General features: G+C 37.4%; 1 protein-coding gene across 1 annotated transcript in view; it reads left to right on the forward strand.

Annotated features, from left to right (window-relative positions):
- The window catches only part of Scel (sciellin), a 76,703-nt gene that overhangs the window by 55,144 nt on the left and 4,612 nt on the right, over positions 1-16,947 (forward strand). The window contains exons 24-28 of the mRNA XM_075949236.1: positions 6,534-6,596; positions 9,775-9,867; positions 10,834-10,905; positions 14,221-14,295; positions 16,299-16,407. Of these exons, the coding sequence (XP_075805351.1) occupies positions 6,534-6,596; positions 9,775-9,867; positions 10,834-10,905; positions 14,221-14,295; positions 16,299-16,407 (412 nt within the window). The remainder of the gene's footprint in view (positions 1-6,533; positions 6,597-9,774; positions 9,868-10,833; positions 10,906-14,220; positions 14,296-16,298; positions 16,408-16,947) is intronic.

A 16,947-nucleotide genomic window follows, 5' to 3' on the forward strand; every position in this document is an offset into this window, starting at 1 on the left:
CCACTGCCTGTCCATCTCTGCATTGTGTCTAGTTGTAATTTTATGTGATGATCTCCATTTGCTATAAAGAGAAGCTTCCTTGATGCTGGGGAGGACACTCAATTTTATCTATGGGTATAAGGATAAGATTTAGAATGTAGTAAGAAATTATGCGGGTTTAGCAAAGTGATGTTAGTAGATTATTTTCTAAGGTCCACAATTACACTAGCCTCAGGAAGATATCTAGGTTTCTAGTACCTTGTGTTGAGTGGGCCCTAAGTCCAATTTTTTGGATGAATTTTTTTTGTTATGGATAGCACTTTTGGGAAATTGCCAGCCATGTTGGTAACAGGTCTAATAGCCAAGTTATGCAATAACTAATAGGTGAACTTGGTAGTGATGCACATTTATATCAGTGAATTAAAGTTCATATTGTCTTACTTACTTGAAATTTTATCATAATAATTATATAACTGGTACTCATTGCCTAATATTTTGAGATAAAGGCAACAAATTCTTTATAAAAAGTACTATGAACCCAGGATGAGAGAAAGGACAATGTGGTCTTACCTTGTTTCCTACATCAATAACTTAATTTCCTCTTGTTTCTTTTTATCATTGGGGTATCAGGGTCTTGAAATTATGACATCCTGAAAATAATTAAAGAGCAACGGCTACTCAGAGGATACTTACTGAGCACCTGGGCAGTCAGACTAAAAATTGCATATGATTTATTACCACTATACCCCAAGCTATCTATATATATTCCTGTGCTTTATTTTGTAGAGGAAAGTATAACTCAAAGATAATAAATTGCCCTTCAAATGAAAAAAAATGCAGTAGATATGAACTCAGATTTGACATTATAACCTTGAGGAGGACCAACAAATACATGTGGTTAAGTGATCCTAGGCTCTCTAATAAGACCTATTTACTTCTTAGAATTAGAATTAAATAAGATAATTTCTTCCCAGCGGTAACTATTGGGGTGGACTTTTTCGTCATCTGTAGAGTTTTGGGAGATTATCAGTCTTGTTGGTAACAGGTCTAATAGCCATTATGTGCAATAACCAGTAGGGGAACATGCCTCCAACTCCTGCCTCTTGCCTATCACCATTGGCAATGGCAGTTCTTACAAGAGTCTTGCCTCTGGTTTTACCACAAGAGGAGGTAAACTTCATAGAGGGTAGTTTGTTTTCTAGCGACTCCTTTTCTAGAAATCCATAGAAAGAGGACATTTTTTTTTCTTAAGCAAATATATTACTATTCAAAGTATTTAAAAATATTCTGGGCATCATAGAATTCTATGATGGCAGCTGGGTCAGCTAAGCTAAGCTGTCTGACTATTCTTTAGCAGTGTACTAGACTGGATGATGAGCGGCCAAGGATTATCACACAGCAGACACATAGAAAAGACTGAGCTGTTTGAGAAGAGTGTATTTATGGATCGATTCAGCCACCTGTATCTACCGCGTAACCATGCTGCCCTCTTGATTTCAACATAGGTAAAGAAAAAGGGATTTTAAAGCCCACAAAGCCCTTTTACATCAGCGCAACGCGACACAGGCACCAATTAGTTCGTAGCAAAGCAGCAGTGAATCCGGTCTTTTGTGTGACTTTGCTGACACTTCCCGCAGCTGCATATTTAATTCACAGTTAGAGACTGAATAAACTTCACTCATCCATCAGAAATATATACAAGCATCCTTGAAATCCCAGGAACACAGCAACCAGAGCAAATGCAGATGTGCCCAGAATGTCCATTTATTCCAGGAGAAATAGCATAGCTTTTAGTAGCGATGTGAACCAGCCCTAAAGAGCAATCCCATTATCTGTCGTCAATAAGCAGATGTTAGATTAATTATTAATATTCTAAACTTCTGCTTTCAAATAGGTCCTGAAAAACACTTCAAATTGCTAGTGATATTAAAGATTTTTTTCTAGTAAAATGGACATCGTTCACATAAAGCAAAAATAATTTCTATTTGTGGTTATAGTTCCACTTGTTAATATTTTTTCGGTTTGCTAACATATACCTTCCGAGATTTCAATTTCTGTCTCCCTGCTGCCTGTCTCTTATAGTTCTGCTAAAGACATAAACATGAGGTAAGTGACTCTTGCTTCACTTCCCGTGACCAAGCCATCTTTCTACCAGTCATCACTGTCAGATGCTTCTCCCAACAATCTCCAGAAGTGGTTCTGCATCTTCCACAGTACAGCAGCAGCCATGGTTACTTTCCAGCCTTCTGACCACTTCTGCTGCTAGTCATGACTTCCAACTTTCAATCTGTCCACAGGGATGAATAGTGATCTTCCTAAAACAGGAATCTGATTAGGTCATTCTTTGGAGTATAATCCTCCAGTGGCTTCCCGTTACCTTAGAGTCACGGCCATGCTCCTTAACCTTGTCTCCAAAGACCACCACGGTCTGTGATTTGTGTGGTCAACCCACCTCCCCTGCAAGTCCTCCCACTCTTCTCTCATCCCCATCCTTTCCCATCCCCATCCTCTCTGACTTGTGCTCTTTGTTCCCCTCTCACTGCTGTATCAGAGAAGCTACTGTATATCCTTTGGGTACAGCCCCGGTGTTTCTCACTCAGACTCAGGGAAGCCCCTTTCAACCTCTAACTGTATAACACTCCATCTATGCATTTTTGAGTGAATTATTATTTAATACTCTTTCCATCTATAGGGTCTTTAAAGACATATGGATGGAATTACCTTGTTTCTTTCCTTATGTTTTGCAGTAACATAATGACACTATGCTGATACATATTAGATATTTAACAAATATAATGCGAATTAAAGACTAAGTATCCGAATAATCAATGTTTTATGATAGTCTACATAGGTAAAATCTATTGTATTCAGTCTCCAACATTCTAGGTCCCTATCACTGAAACTAAATAAAAGAAATCTATTTTTTATGACTGATTTCTTTAGTTGAGCCAATAACTGTTTTCTGCTTATGACAATCTCAAGAAATTGCAATGACTCAAGAAAACTAAAATTACTAGTTATATGTTATCTTTAAAATATTTAAATAATATGCAGATCTATTAATTTCTTGAATATAAAAATCCTTAAGAATATAAAACACTCACTGACGAGATTTATAAAAATATGCAAATGTCATCCCATTTTGCTATGTCAATGAGTTAAGCAATTATGTGAGTTGTTTCACTAAATGCAATATTCTTCTCAAGGAGACTCATTTTGAGCTAAAAATCTAATGCCTAGTATCAAATCCTAACATAAAAACATAGTTAAATTTTGTGTGAAAACTTCTTAATTTTGTAAATGTGTTGGACACTTTACAGAATCAGATTAAGTTAGCAGTGTAAAGAGAAGCATATTGTGCCCTATTAATAAACCCCTCCTACATGCACACGCGAGGGTAAGAGTGGTTAGAACTGAGCTAATAACTTTCTCACGTTGGAATATATCCTAGGAACGCTAACAAGCAACAGTGTCCATGTTTCCCCTTGATCTTCCCTATAAGGGAGTGCCACACCCCTTCAAACAACATGGAGAATGCATTACATTGTTACAACATGGAGAATTCTTATACTGGAAAGTACGTATGTGGCTTCATACCTTAGACAACTCACAGTCTGCCCCACATGTACTAAAACCTATATTTTAAAATAATTCTTAGACCTATGGATGTATCTTAGCAGAAGTCATGTCTAGAACATGTAAGACCCTGGGCTTGATTTCTACCACCAAAATAAAAACCAAAATAAAAATGAAAGACTCACAAAGACTTTGGAATCAAGCATTTGCTCAACCTCGCAACATTTGGCCTGGACTTCTATAAAAAACATTTATCTTCCACACTTTGCCTCACAGCTTTTCATCTTTTGCCACAGTGTGAAAGACACCACGCAATCCATGTGATCTTAATGAAAGAGCGTTTATTTTTGCATCTGTAAATTTGGACAGTGCAAACTTCCCTTACTGGATCTACCCATCTCTCTCTTGCCACCCATCAGTGTGCATACTCCAAGCAAATGCACAGTGTGTGATTTTCATCATTTAGTTTGCTTTAAATATTGGTATAGATTATTCAAACTAAAGCCTTATAGCTTACACAAACAAACTTGATGTGTGCTGTTATCTAATAAAATAAGAAAATCCTACGAAACCTCCAATAATATATATGGTTTCTTTGGTGACTCACCCTACTTTGGGAGTCTCTTCTTTGAACGCATGTATAGGTTCAGCTTTTGAGTTACCTGTTGTGGCTGTTGAATCTGCAAGAATCTGGCTTCCTCTGTCTCCTCAGGTGGAGCCTTTCTTTTTCCATCTCTCCAAAGCCATGGCCCAAAGAGCAAGCGTGAAGTGTGTAGGCAGAGAAATATTCAGTATCTATAGCACTTACAAGTGTCTTGTTCTTTTAATAGAAGATGTCCACCCTCAGGCTGAGAAACTCAATACAGACTTTCTAGGGATACCTTAACAAAACCCATATACTAAATCACCTAAACACACGAAGGATGCTTACTCACAGTTCTTGAGGTGAGAAATCGGAGATCAGGTCATCACGGCAGGGTTGGTTTCCTCTTGGGCTAAGAGGGGGAAATCTCTTCCAGACTTTTCTCCTTAACTTGTATCTTCACATATTTACGTAACACATATTTTGTTCAAGTCCATATTAGAACTTACTCCCAAGCTGTAAAAAGCCACGGATTCCTTAAGTGCAGCACCTGGTTACCTCAGTGTCATCATGGTGGAGAGGGAATAACTTCCTGGCACAGAATTCTGATTTCCCAATATTCACATAGGTGTGATCTTTTACCATCTACTTCTTCCAGTCTGAATGAACACTATCATAGTCCACGGCTCAACCTTTTAACCACTTAGTGAAAGCTGTTAAGGTAATAAAGCAGCCTCTGGTACCACAATGGTGACTTCTGTAGTTTTTAGTGAAAGCTATCCTTTAGGCAAATTCAAAGCCTTCTATCTGCATTACAAATTTGCAGCGTTGATCTTATACAACTTTGTCTGATGGTGTGGAGAAACTCAGTTTTGAATTTTATGTCATTATTCATTTAACAACATCAGCTAATATTCCTGAAATATTGTACCTTTACATAGTTTCACTGGCGTACTTAAACTCACATTAAAGATATTTAAACTAATCTCTACAATTTTAAAAGCACACAAGTAGTTTTTTCTTAAGTGTGAAGTTTAAGAAGCTAGAGTATGCTGACTAATTTCCATAATTTATCAATTATTAATGACCTGGATACTATTAACTTTCTCTCCACATAAACATGAGGATGCTGTATTGTATATTGCATCCCCAGCAATGTTAATTTTGTAAGTGAGAATGTACATGCTGATTCTTTATACGGTAACTTTACTTGAATCCAATGTTTTAGAGCATGAGAAGAAAGAATTTTAGGAACGGGGATGAGTTCCAGAGCTGTGAACATTTAGGACTGAAATGAAAATGAAGAAGCCCCTCAAAGACTCACTTTGACTTTACCACTAACTGTTTGCCCCCAGCTGCTCACCACTAACCCAGGGCTCCATCCCCAATCCTATCAATTATTGCTCTTCTCTTACTGGGTTCACTCACACCTGAATCATTTTGACAGGACTTGTGTTTCTCTCATCACAACCACGTTGTATTGGCTATTAGGAGCCTCATTTAAAAAAACGAAGCCTAAGGAATTATGTAGGGGAAGTAAGGGAGGAAATGGGCCTTACCGTTATTCTGAAGTGGTTCTTCTCCTCGGTTGGTTTCACGACAAAGGCTTTTCCAAACTCATGAAAACAGCAAACAGGATCTTTCAATATTATATTCATATGCAAATGACTAATCTGTGCTAACAGGCCAGACGACCCTGTCCATCATAGACGATGTAAAATCACTGAGACGGAGGTTTAAGAACAGCCTCTATCTTGTGACTTTTTTATTCAATTGTTTGTCTGAGGCCCTATATTTGTGCAACCCAATTGCATGGATGAAATCTGCAGCTAAAAATATTCAAGCGTTGGACATTTTGTACTGAGTTCAGTTCTTCGTTCTCCTATAAGTTGGCTCACGAGCTTTGGGAGACGCGCTCCGCCTTTCCGAGCTCCAGATGCCAGCCCTAAGATCTCGTGAGATCTGAATGAGATACTTCACGTGGACATGCGATTGATGCTTCAGGACTGAAACCTAGCGCTCTTTCAGTCTGAGTCGGACACTTTTCAGAGTGGATTTCCCAAGCTTTCCAAAAGTGATTTCTCTCTCACGTATAAAATCCACACCCATTTAAATGGTGCTAGAATCAAACCCAGGACCTTCTGTATACTAGGCATGCCTGATATCTACCCTTCAGGGCTAATCCACCCATACTTGCATACTTACCTACGAGTCAATAGATTAAATAGCTCAATACCCAATTTCCAGTCTTCTGAACACTTATAAACCAAAAGTGACTATGTCTAAGATGATGTGCTGATTTTTTATTGAATTTTTTAATTTCCTAGAATTGTGTTATAACTAAATCATGCACACACACTATGCTTTTGTTTATATTTATTTATATATTTTTTAGAGACCGGGGCCTAGAAAACTTAACTGAAGTAGATCCTCATCTATCTGAAAATAAGAATGGAGGGTAAGATTGATTGCAATTGGCTTTATTTCTTAGGAATTCCTTTTTTACCCGAGTGATTGTTTAGAACATTTTCTGGGGGAGTTGAATTGCATTATAGCATTTAAATATAAGTACTATCCAAGTCAGAAAAGTTATGGCACCATATGCTTAATTTCTAACACAGAAAAATTAACAGAGTTCTAATTGTGCTAGAATTTCTCAATTCTGTTGCTCCATCCTATTACTTGGTATAAAAGGTGTCATGAAAATTCAAAGCCCTTTATTTGGGTTGTGAGCATTTATTTTTACCCACTGTTACTTGGTAGGTTTTCAGGAGGGAAGGAAGTACCCTGCGACTCTCTTTTTGGATAACTCATGTTCAAAAGCACACACAAATTTCTCATTGCAACAAAGAAGAATTTCATTTTGAAATTTCCTTGTACAACAGAGTATAAGGGCTTTCAAACCATCAGTGTCTATTACTATCCTGTCAATAAGAGGTGTTAGGATAGATGCTCTACCTCATTGCTACACGCAACTTAAGTTAGGAAGGGACTGATAACTTCTTCATGTGTAACAGTGCTTCTATTTGTGTTTAAAGGACTCTAAAATACTCATTTTCTTTTTAACCTTCCCAAGGTGCCTCTAGTTTTCCTAAGCTTCTGTAATTGCATAAGAAATAATATTGTTGATTTTTTTTTTTGCAAAGAGTGGAATGACTATGAAAAGAGGAGCTGCCTTTCCTTATACTTGAATCTGACAGACTTCATGTTGCTCTGGTTCTCCAGATCATCTGTGCCTTTTTGCTGTGACCCCAACAGAGTCTCTGAGTGAATGAAAGAGAAGTGTTCAGTGGGATCTGCGGCTCATAGAAACACTTCTGCTAAACATATCCCCCAAACACATCCACTGAACACACCCACTGAACAACAAATCCACTGAACAATACATCCACTGAACAATACATCCACTGAACACATCCAGTGAATAACACATCCACTGACCACACCCAATGAACAACACATTAACTGAGCATATCCACTGAACGTATCCACTGAACAACACATCCCCTGAACACATTCACTGAACATATCCACTGAACACATCTGCTGAACACATCCACCATGGGGAACTGACTAGAACTGACAATCAACCTCATCCAAACATTATTTGGAAGTGATCAATGCTATACACAGTCTGAGTGGTTAAATGCAGTTAAGGAACTTTCCTTTTAAGTCGATTTAAAGGCTGCTCCCTTTTCTGTTCATGAAATAAGGTTTTATAGAAAGGATTGGTGGGGAAACTGTATCTGGAAGATTGGAGCTTTGGTGTATGATTTTTAGGGAACTTAATTCAGTTGAGAGCAGCAGTGTTTGCAGATTATTTCCCACTCTGGTTTTTGCATTTTATAAATTGATGATGTTTTAAGTTTGCACCACTAAAGGCAATGTAAATTCATTACAATGTCACTCATTACCTTCTTCTTCGAAGCTGTACATATCTTAAATTTTATAGTGTGTATTATGTGACTCAAATATAATTAATATATATTTAGTGGGACTGGAGTTTGAAACCAGTGTTTTATGAAATCAAGCAAAGCACTAAATTTGAATATTCTTCAACAGTTCAGAACCAAGTTTATTATTCTTGGAATGATATAGCATAATAATTACAAGAGAAAAAAACCTACGACAGTATTGATCTCACATTTTTATTACTTTGCAATTTATTTTAGGAAAACAGAGAGAAAACTTACACCCTAACTTCACTCCATAACTTCATACTTGGAAATTTCAGTGTCTATTTAGCCAAGACTATTTTTTTTTATAGTTTAAAAACTAAGATAGCTCCAGGTACCTCCTTCTAGTATTTTCATTTCTTTTATTAGTTTTATTTTTTATGTGTCAGAGATGATCAAGTAACACATTTTCTTCCTTAAAATTTATATAGGACAAGGTTAGAGAGAAGGCTCAGAGTCAGTAGCCTTGCAGAGGACCAGAGTTCAAATCCCAGCACCCATGTTGGGTAGCTCACACAGGCCTGTTATTCCAGCTCCAGAAGGATTGCTGTCTCTGGCTTCTGTGGGTGATGGAGGAAGGTCATTGGTTAAAATAAAAGAAGCTGCTTGGCTCTCATTGGTTAGGAGATAGGTGGGAGGAGTAAACAGAACAGAATGCCGGGAGGAAGAGGAAGTGAAGTCAGACTCCACAGCTCTCCTCTCGGGAGCAGACGTCCGCCATGCTCCTGGCTCCTGGGCAGACACACGCGATGAAGCTCTGAAGCTCCGACCCAGGATTGACTTAGGCTAGAATCTTCCCTGTAAGACCGGTGCTACACAGATGATAAGAAATGGGCTAGTCCAGGTGGGAGAGTTAGCCTAGAAGATGCTAGGTAGAAATGAGCCAAAGCAGTGTTTAAAAGAATGCAGTGTCTGTATAATTATTTCGGGGCATAAGCTAGCCAGGCAGGTGGCTGGGGTTTTGGGGACTCAACCCCGCAGCCCCGCAGCGCCTCCATATTACTACATGTGGGCACCGGCCCGAGGAAGTTCACAAACCCAGCCACAGATAGTCTGTTTGATAATATGGCTTAATGAAAATCTGAACTCTTCCATAGGTTTTCAAGTCTTTGTTCGCAAAACTTACCAACACAGAAAAAAAAAATTGCTACAATTTTTACTATTTTTTCATCGGAATTTCCTCTGTTGCATGGGAGAAACGAACGTGTTTATGCTCTGTTAAACAAGGTGACATTTTTAGATCAGCAGAAATCTAGGTCAGACTTCTGAAGTCTTCAAAGTATTACCTTTCATTAACAGCAAAATGGGAACTCACGTGTCTCAAAGCAACCCCTGGATCATTCATTAAGTTGATGAATTCTTGGATATGTGATACAAAGGAAGTTATCTGAAGGGATCTGCTATTATGAAAATGATCGAGGAACTAATTTTCAGTGGATTTTATCCTTGGTGAAAATACATTCCTTAGTAGCATTAGATAACATGGCCTTTGTTTATGCATTATTATGAAAGGCAAGACAGTAATTTCTGTGGAGCCAGGGTAGCCAGTAAAGTGGTCTATATTACTGTGCAGAAACCAGCTGGATGTAAAAAAGGTGATGACTACTTAGTGAAATCTTAATAAAACAAAAATACCTGACCTTGATTTTGAATGACAAACACATAGGTTTCTTCTTGCAGGCTCGATGGCCAAGTCAATGGATTCACCAAAAATCTACTCAAGGAGTCCACGAGAACCTCTGTCTATTCTTATGAGGCCAGAAACAGCCTCAGGTACTAAAACCAATGACAAAACCAATGACAGGACTAGCCTTGTGTTTATTTGTTTACATGCAAGCTAGCCATTATTTTTAAAGCATGGAACTTTCTATATGCAAATATACCCTTACATGAAATTGTTGAGTCAATCATTGCTGGGATGCTCATAGAGGAATATAAAATGTGATGCTTGCTTTAAAGTCTACAATTATATAAAACATGATGATGACATCAATATTGGCGTGACATCAATATTGGCAGTCTTTTAGAGGTTTATTGGTTTTATTTTATGTGCATATGAGCATACATGAGCCTATGTATGTGAACCACACATGTGCTGGTCCTCACAGAGTCCAAAAAGTATCAGATCCCTGGAACTAGAATTACAGGTGATTGGGAGCCACCCATTGTAGGTGCTGGGAACCAAACCTGGGTTTCCTGCAACAAGTGCTCTTGCCTACAGAGCCATCTCTCCAACATGGGTGTTCACATTCTTGAGTGAGGCCTGTCAGACTATATCACTAAACCTGTGGTTTGAACAACCAGTTAAAGTTTACTTTTAACTTAAGGATTATGGGAGAAATTTATTGCTTAGAAATGAATGGGGAAACAGACACTAAAGTACAGTGCACAGACAGATGAAACTATCTTCATGCTCTAAGACAAATTTACTGAATCATTAGTTTTCACAATATTAATAACAAAGTAGAACAAGACGGTGAATGTTAAGAATGGAAGAGGTGGAAACATTCTTCAGGAGTTGATTAATAACACTTGAACATTTTCATTTGAACACTGGGTTTATATTCTTTCTAAGGTGTGTATGTGTGCGTATACATATATGCACACATATACACCTTAGAAGGAATATATATAATATATTGTATATATATTGCCTTTTACATTGAATTGGAAAATGGTTTTGTTTTTATCTTCCTCACAAGTGATATTTTAACATGAAACTAAATGATTTTATTGTAGCTCCAATGCTGGAACCAGGAATGTTGGCCCCAAGGACACGGTTGTGTACACAAGGACATATGTGGAGAATAGGTAAGGGAAAAGTGCTTCAGACATTTCCCTTCTTTTTATAGCTGTGTAATGATCCATGCCGTGTAAGAGGTGCTACCATTTCAGGGGGTGAGTTTTCATAGAGAAGATAGTTTAAGAATATTGTTAAGTTCTACGCATATAATATTTATGTTGTTCCCAATATTAAATAGTTGATAAATAACTTATAGTCATTGTATATACTCAAAATAATTTCAAATATGTTGATGGAAGCTTCTGTCCCACCCAGTCCTGCAGTCATTCAGTCCCAAAGAAACACACAGAGGCTTATATTAATTATAAACTGTTTGGCCTACTACCTTAGGCTTATTACTAACTACCTCTCGCAATTTAAATTAACCCATAATTCTTGTCTATGTTTAGCCACATGACCTGGTACCCCTTCTCAGTGCAGCATTCTCATCTTGCTTCCTCTGAGTCAGGCTGGTGACTGATTCTTTGCTTTTTCTTTTCCCAGAATTCTCATAGTCTGTTCACCTATACTTCCTGCCTGGCTACTGACTAATCAGTGTTTTATTAAACCAATACGAGTCACAAATCTTTAAAGTGTACAAGAGTATTATCCCACAGCACAAATAACTAATAAGGAAATAACAGGATTGGTAATTAAATGTTATTACATAAATGTGTATGACCGTTTGGTTATAACTACCTTTTAATTTGAATCACCTCAATTCAAAGACTCTATTATTTGCACCCAATCTAACCTAGAAAAGAAGATACGTCTTTAGGTCAATTTATCATGGACAAAATTGCAGGAATCCATGTCCTACAAAACAGTCGGCTTGGAATGATGGGTGTTGACGAAGGTGTCAATGGAGGTCATGGATTCACAACACCTTTAATTTTCAAGGAGTGTTAAAAAATGAGATTTGGCCTAATTATAGGTTAATATAATGGCAAAGCATACAAATGGAGACACATGTAATATGTGTAAACTTACTTCAAAAAAGCCCAAGACAACAGTTCCGGGGAATCTCCGTGTGTGGGGGAACTCCCAGGGTCAACACCGTGCCTCTCTGGGTCAAACCCATGTGTAACTTACACATACAGTTTCCAAAGTAATTAAATTCTGAATTCAAATCTTGCTCTATTGTGACTTCATGACAGTAATTCCTGCTAACTTTTAATTAAATTAAATGATAAAAATGTAAGGAAAAAGTTAAAGTTAATAGGTAGAACCTGAAAGAAATAAGCATAGATAGATAGATGATAGATAGATGATAGATAGATGATAGATAGATGATAGATAGATAGATAGATAGATAGATAGATGATAGATAGATGATAGATTGGATAGATAGATAGATAGATGATAGATAGATAGATAGATAGAGAGATGATAGATGGATAGATAGATGGATAGATAGATGATAGATAGATAGATAGATAGACAGATAGATAGATAGACAGATGATAGATAGATAGATGATAGATAGATGGATAGACAGATGATAGATAGATAGATAGATGATAGATAGATGATAGATAGATAGATGATAGATAGATAGATGATAGATAGATAGATGATAAATAGATAGATAGATGATAGATAGATAGATAGATGATAGATAGATAGATAGATGATAGATAGATAGATAGATGATAGATAGATGATAGATAGATAGATGATAGATAGATAGATAGATAGGTAGATGAGAGCATGAGTATGATATAGAGTAAACACAAGACACAAAATATTGGCAAGCAGGGTAAAAGGAATAGACATTTATTCTACACTTACGTGGCACTGTTTCCACACATTGGTAACCCTAGGGGTAGCACATCAATACATTTTGATTTCTAAAGAAGTGTCTCACTGAAACTAAGGCCAACAACTGTGGTATCTATTTTTAAGAAAGAGTAAATCTCTAGAATTAGGAATAGTCTACTAAATACTATTTCCTAGATTTTTTTTTTACTTATTGAATAGATGATTGAAAATATTGACTTGATTTATACAAGTACAGAAACTAAACTAAACATATTTGAATAATTTAGCCCTGTTGGCTATGGTTCGCTTTTGTAAACTGCTATGCATATGTTACTGGAATATCTCTGTGTGTGTACAGACAGCAGTTCTCAAATGTGGTTTCTGGGCTGGATTCAACAGTATCACTTCAGACTTGTTGCAAGCACACGAAAATTACTTGGCCCCATCTCAGACCTGAAGAATCAGAAACTCTGCCATTGGGGTCCCAGCTATCTGTGTTTTCACAAATTCAACATGCTTTTGATGCAAATGCAGATTTGAGAACTATAAAAGATAATATTGTCGTGTCAGACCAGGAACGCGTAGGGTAGGATAATCTGAAAGGATAGATTTGCTCCTGTTTGTTTGTTACCCTAACGTGACCCTGAGGTCCCACAAATACCTCCAGCTTTCTTAAAGTCTGCTCTGCCGGATGGCACGGTATATTGTGACGTCTCTAGAGTTAGGCTCAAGGCTGAGTTATTATTTGTTATTTACAAACCCAATAGCCTTGGCAAAGGGCTGTGTGCGTGCGTGCATGTGTTTGTGTGTGTGTGTGTGTGTTGGAATTTTAATTTATATTATACTATTTTACTTACATAAATTACTTAATTGGTTAATTTCCACAGTGCTGAGAATTGAACTTAAGGCTTTACACATAACAAAATTTTTTTTAACCCCTAAACTGTCTCTCCAGTTCCCTATTTAATTTTAAACTGTCTCGGCAGCCCCTATTTAATTTGTTTTGAGACAGGATCTTGCTAGTTTGCCTAGGCTAACCTCGAGTACACTCCATAGTCTAGGCGGGTCTTGAACTTGTGGTCTTTCTTCCTCATCTTCCACAGCAGATGGGGTTAGAAGCCTGTGCCTCTAGGCAAGGGAGCTTTATTTTAATAAATAAATGAGATATGCGTATATGTTCTATGAAAAACGATAATGTCTTTATTGTTTATACTTAGATTTAGACTGCCTCGGCCTGTTCTGGTTTTTGGCTTTTTTTTTTGTTTGTTTCATTTGTTAGTTTGTTCGCTTGGTGATGTGTTGACTTAGATTTAGATTGTCTTGGCCTGTTCTGGTTTTTTTGTTGTTGTTTCATTTGTTAGTTTCTTCGTTTGGTGATGTGTTGACTTGCTGGGGCTTTTGCATCATTACTTCTACAAATTAAAAAATGAAATTGGAAGGACATCATCTGAGTTCACAATATTACAAATATAACAATAATAGCAATACTAATGTGTGAAGGGATATATGTTTTCTTACCTATGTGTGAACAATGTTAGGGAAAATGTCCTGATTCTCACATGTCCCTATATGTTCATATTTAGTAGATCACCAAAGGATGGATATCAGGAGAATATCTCAGGAAAATATATACAAACTGTTTATTCAACTTCAGATAGGTAAGTATGCTTATATTCCCATTTCAAACGTAAAGTGTATATGTGCACATGCATGCATACAAACATATGCACACTTTCATGTGCATAGACACATATGTGTATTTCCCTTTGTCTGTTTTGCTGGAGATGGTTTTGATTGGAGACAGGTGGGAATCACACGGTAGGTGATTCTTGAAAAGATGAACTGACATTCCACTTACTATGGGAAATAAACAGAGCAGTCTATGCTCTGATGGCATTCCACGTCCACGGCCTCCCCAGTGCAAAGAGCATCTCATCTGAAGAGGCGATTTCTTCTTTCTTTGTATCTCTGGATCTTTATCAGTGCTGGCAGAATGAGATGGTAATGTGGAGGCACAATGTTCTCCTTCTGATGTGCTTGTAGTCTTGAATAGGAAGCTTTGTTATATACATATATGTGTGAACATAAAAACAATTCATGGGGAAATACTTGCCAGGCATGTGTATGCAAGTAATTGTAGAATAAATTAAAAGTTGCAAATATTTATAAATAAACCTCTACGTAATTTTTTGCACATACATATGAATCATTATATACTTTACATACATGTAAATCTTTGTGTATCTTTCTATATGTATCTAGTTATTAGGATGATGCAATTAGAACGACTGGACATATAAGACCAGACAAGTTTTATTTACTTTTCATGCCTTTCCTCTCACTTTCTCTTCCCCTCAATTCCCCTTTTCTCTGCTCGCTCTCTTGGGCACCTGGGCATGACATCACTTTAACTTGGGAAGTTAGAAGGTCTCACAGGCAGGCTAAGAACTCTCTGGGTCGTGGTACTTCCGTCCAGATCTCCTCACTGGCTGCACGAGAGCCACCATTCCCTTGCCGTTCTGTGTCCTTGCTTTCGCTTCTTTAGAGTGTCACAGATGATAACAATCCTGACTCTTTTCAGAATGAACTGAGTTTGCCAAGTAAAGCTCATGGGAAGATGCACTGGACACAAATATAGAGTATATAATACACCATATGCTATACATATTATATAATAATCATATGCTATATGAGTATTGTGCGTACAAGGATTTCATCCATGTATAGCCAGAGTCATCAGAATAGGTCTCTTGGTGGCATAATAAGTTAGGATACAGGGATGCAGATCATAACAAAATTATTTTATGCGGGCAATATGCAAGTATTGGCTATTTTTATTTCATTATCTCATCATGTGTGGTACTCTTGAAGCTTTGTACCTACTTGCTAATAATGCCTCAAGCTGTAAAGACTACCGGAAAGTGTTTAAGACAATTTTAAGACCTTCCCAAAGGAAAAGGGCCTCTAGTTAAGGTTCTGGCATGATTTAAGGTTTGTTACTAAGTTGATCATAATACAGTTCATTTGTTGTGGAATGTTAAGTTTCTAAAATAAGTAAGAAAAACCACTTTTCTCTCATATAATTGGTGGCAGGGTCATATCTACCTTCCTTTAGAGAACAAATTAATTCTGTCATCATCTACATCCCTGCATCCTACTTCTCGCCATGGTACCAAGAGCACTGTTAGGATGACTCTGACTCTATAGAGTCATCATTTGTGAGTTCATAAGCACATTCCTCAACAGGTTTCTATTTTGGGCCGATTGAATGCTTTCAGAATTAAAACTTTACATTAATCTGCTGCAAAATTTCCCTATGCAGTGTATAAAGTAATGTATGTAAATTAGTTAAACTGTTCTTCTAGCCTCAAGGACTGCTTTTGTTCTAGTTTAACTGGGAAACTGAGCATCCTGTCTTGCCCAGACATACTCTTGATTGCTAGTAAATTAATAACCCGAGACTTTTCCCTTGTGCTGCTTCCTTGACATCGTTACAGAATTAATCCTATCACGAGCATAAGTAAACAGTATGGACTTGGATGTCAGTATGATTCCTCAAGCTCCACCAGGATCTACATGCTCCCATGTGATTTCACAGGAAATATGCCTGTCCCTACACGAGGGCAATTTTGAATGATTTTTAATTCTTATGTCACTACAGGTCTGTCATTGAAAGAGATATGTGCACTTACTGCCGCAAGCCCTTGGGGGTAGAAACCAAAATGATTTTAGATGAGTTGCAGATCTGCTGCCATTCCACCTGCTTTAAGGTAAACACCTACTTTCTTCATGTTGCTAAGTGTAAGGTTGCACGATGACGAGAAAATACATTTATTTATTGAGATGCTTAGAATGAAGTTAAAGCTTTAAACGCCGTCTAGTCCACATTAATAGTATGCTACTTAAGTCTTTCTTCATGTTCTACAGTTTCACCCTCAAACGCCTATAATTACTACCTTGGCTTTAGGCTTAGAATTGATTCCTTTCACATCCCTTAGCCAGGAAACTTAAGACTCTGTATTGCAGTAATATATAACAAAACCAGCCATGGAAAACAGATCATTGAGAATAAGCCTAGCAGCTCTCTAGTCAGGAGAGCTCTCTAGCTCAGGCCTTACAATGCTTTAAGCTTAGTTTGCTGTTGAGACCATGGTTAATTGCGGCTTAAGAAGGAACAGAAATATTCAATAGCAAATGCATCCAAGTTTGGTTTAAATCAGCTTGTTGTTCTCCCCTCCAACGTGGTGTTGTGCTGGTCACATATCTCTCAGGGTATTTGCAGGTACTGCTCTGGGTATCTGAAGACCTCA

The sequence above is a fragment of the Microtus pennsylvanicus genome, chromosome 15 (genome assembly GCF_037038515.1).
Source record: "Microtus pennsylvanicus isolate mMicPen1 chromosome 15, mMicPen1.hap1, whole genome shotgun sequence".
Taxonomy (NCBI): domain Eukaryota; kingdom Metazoa; phylum Chordata; class Mammalia; order Rodentia; family Cricetidae; genus Microtus; species Microtus pennsylvanicus.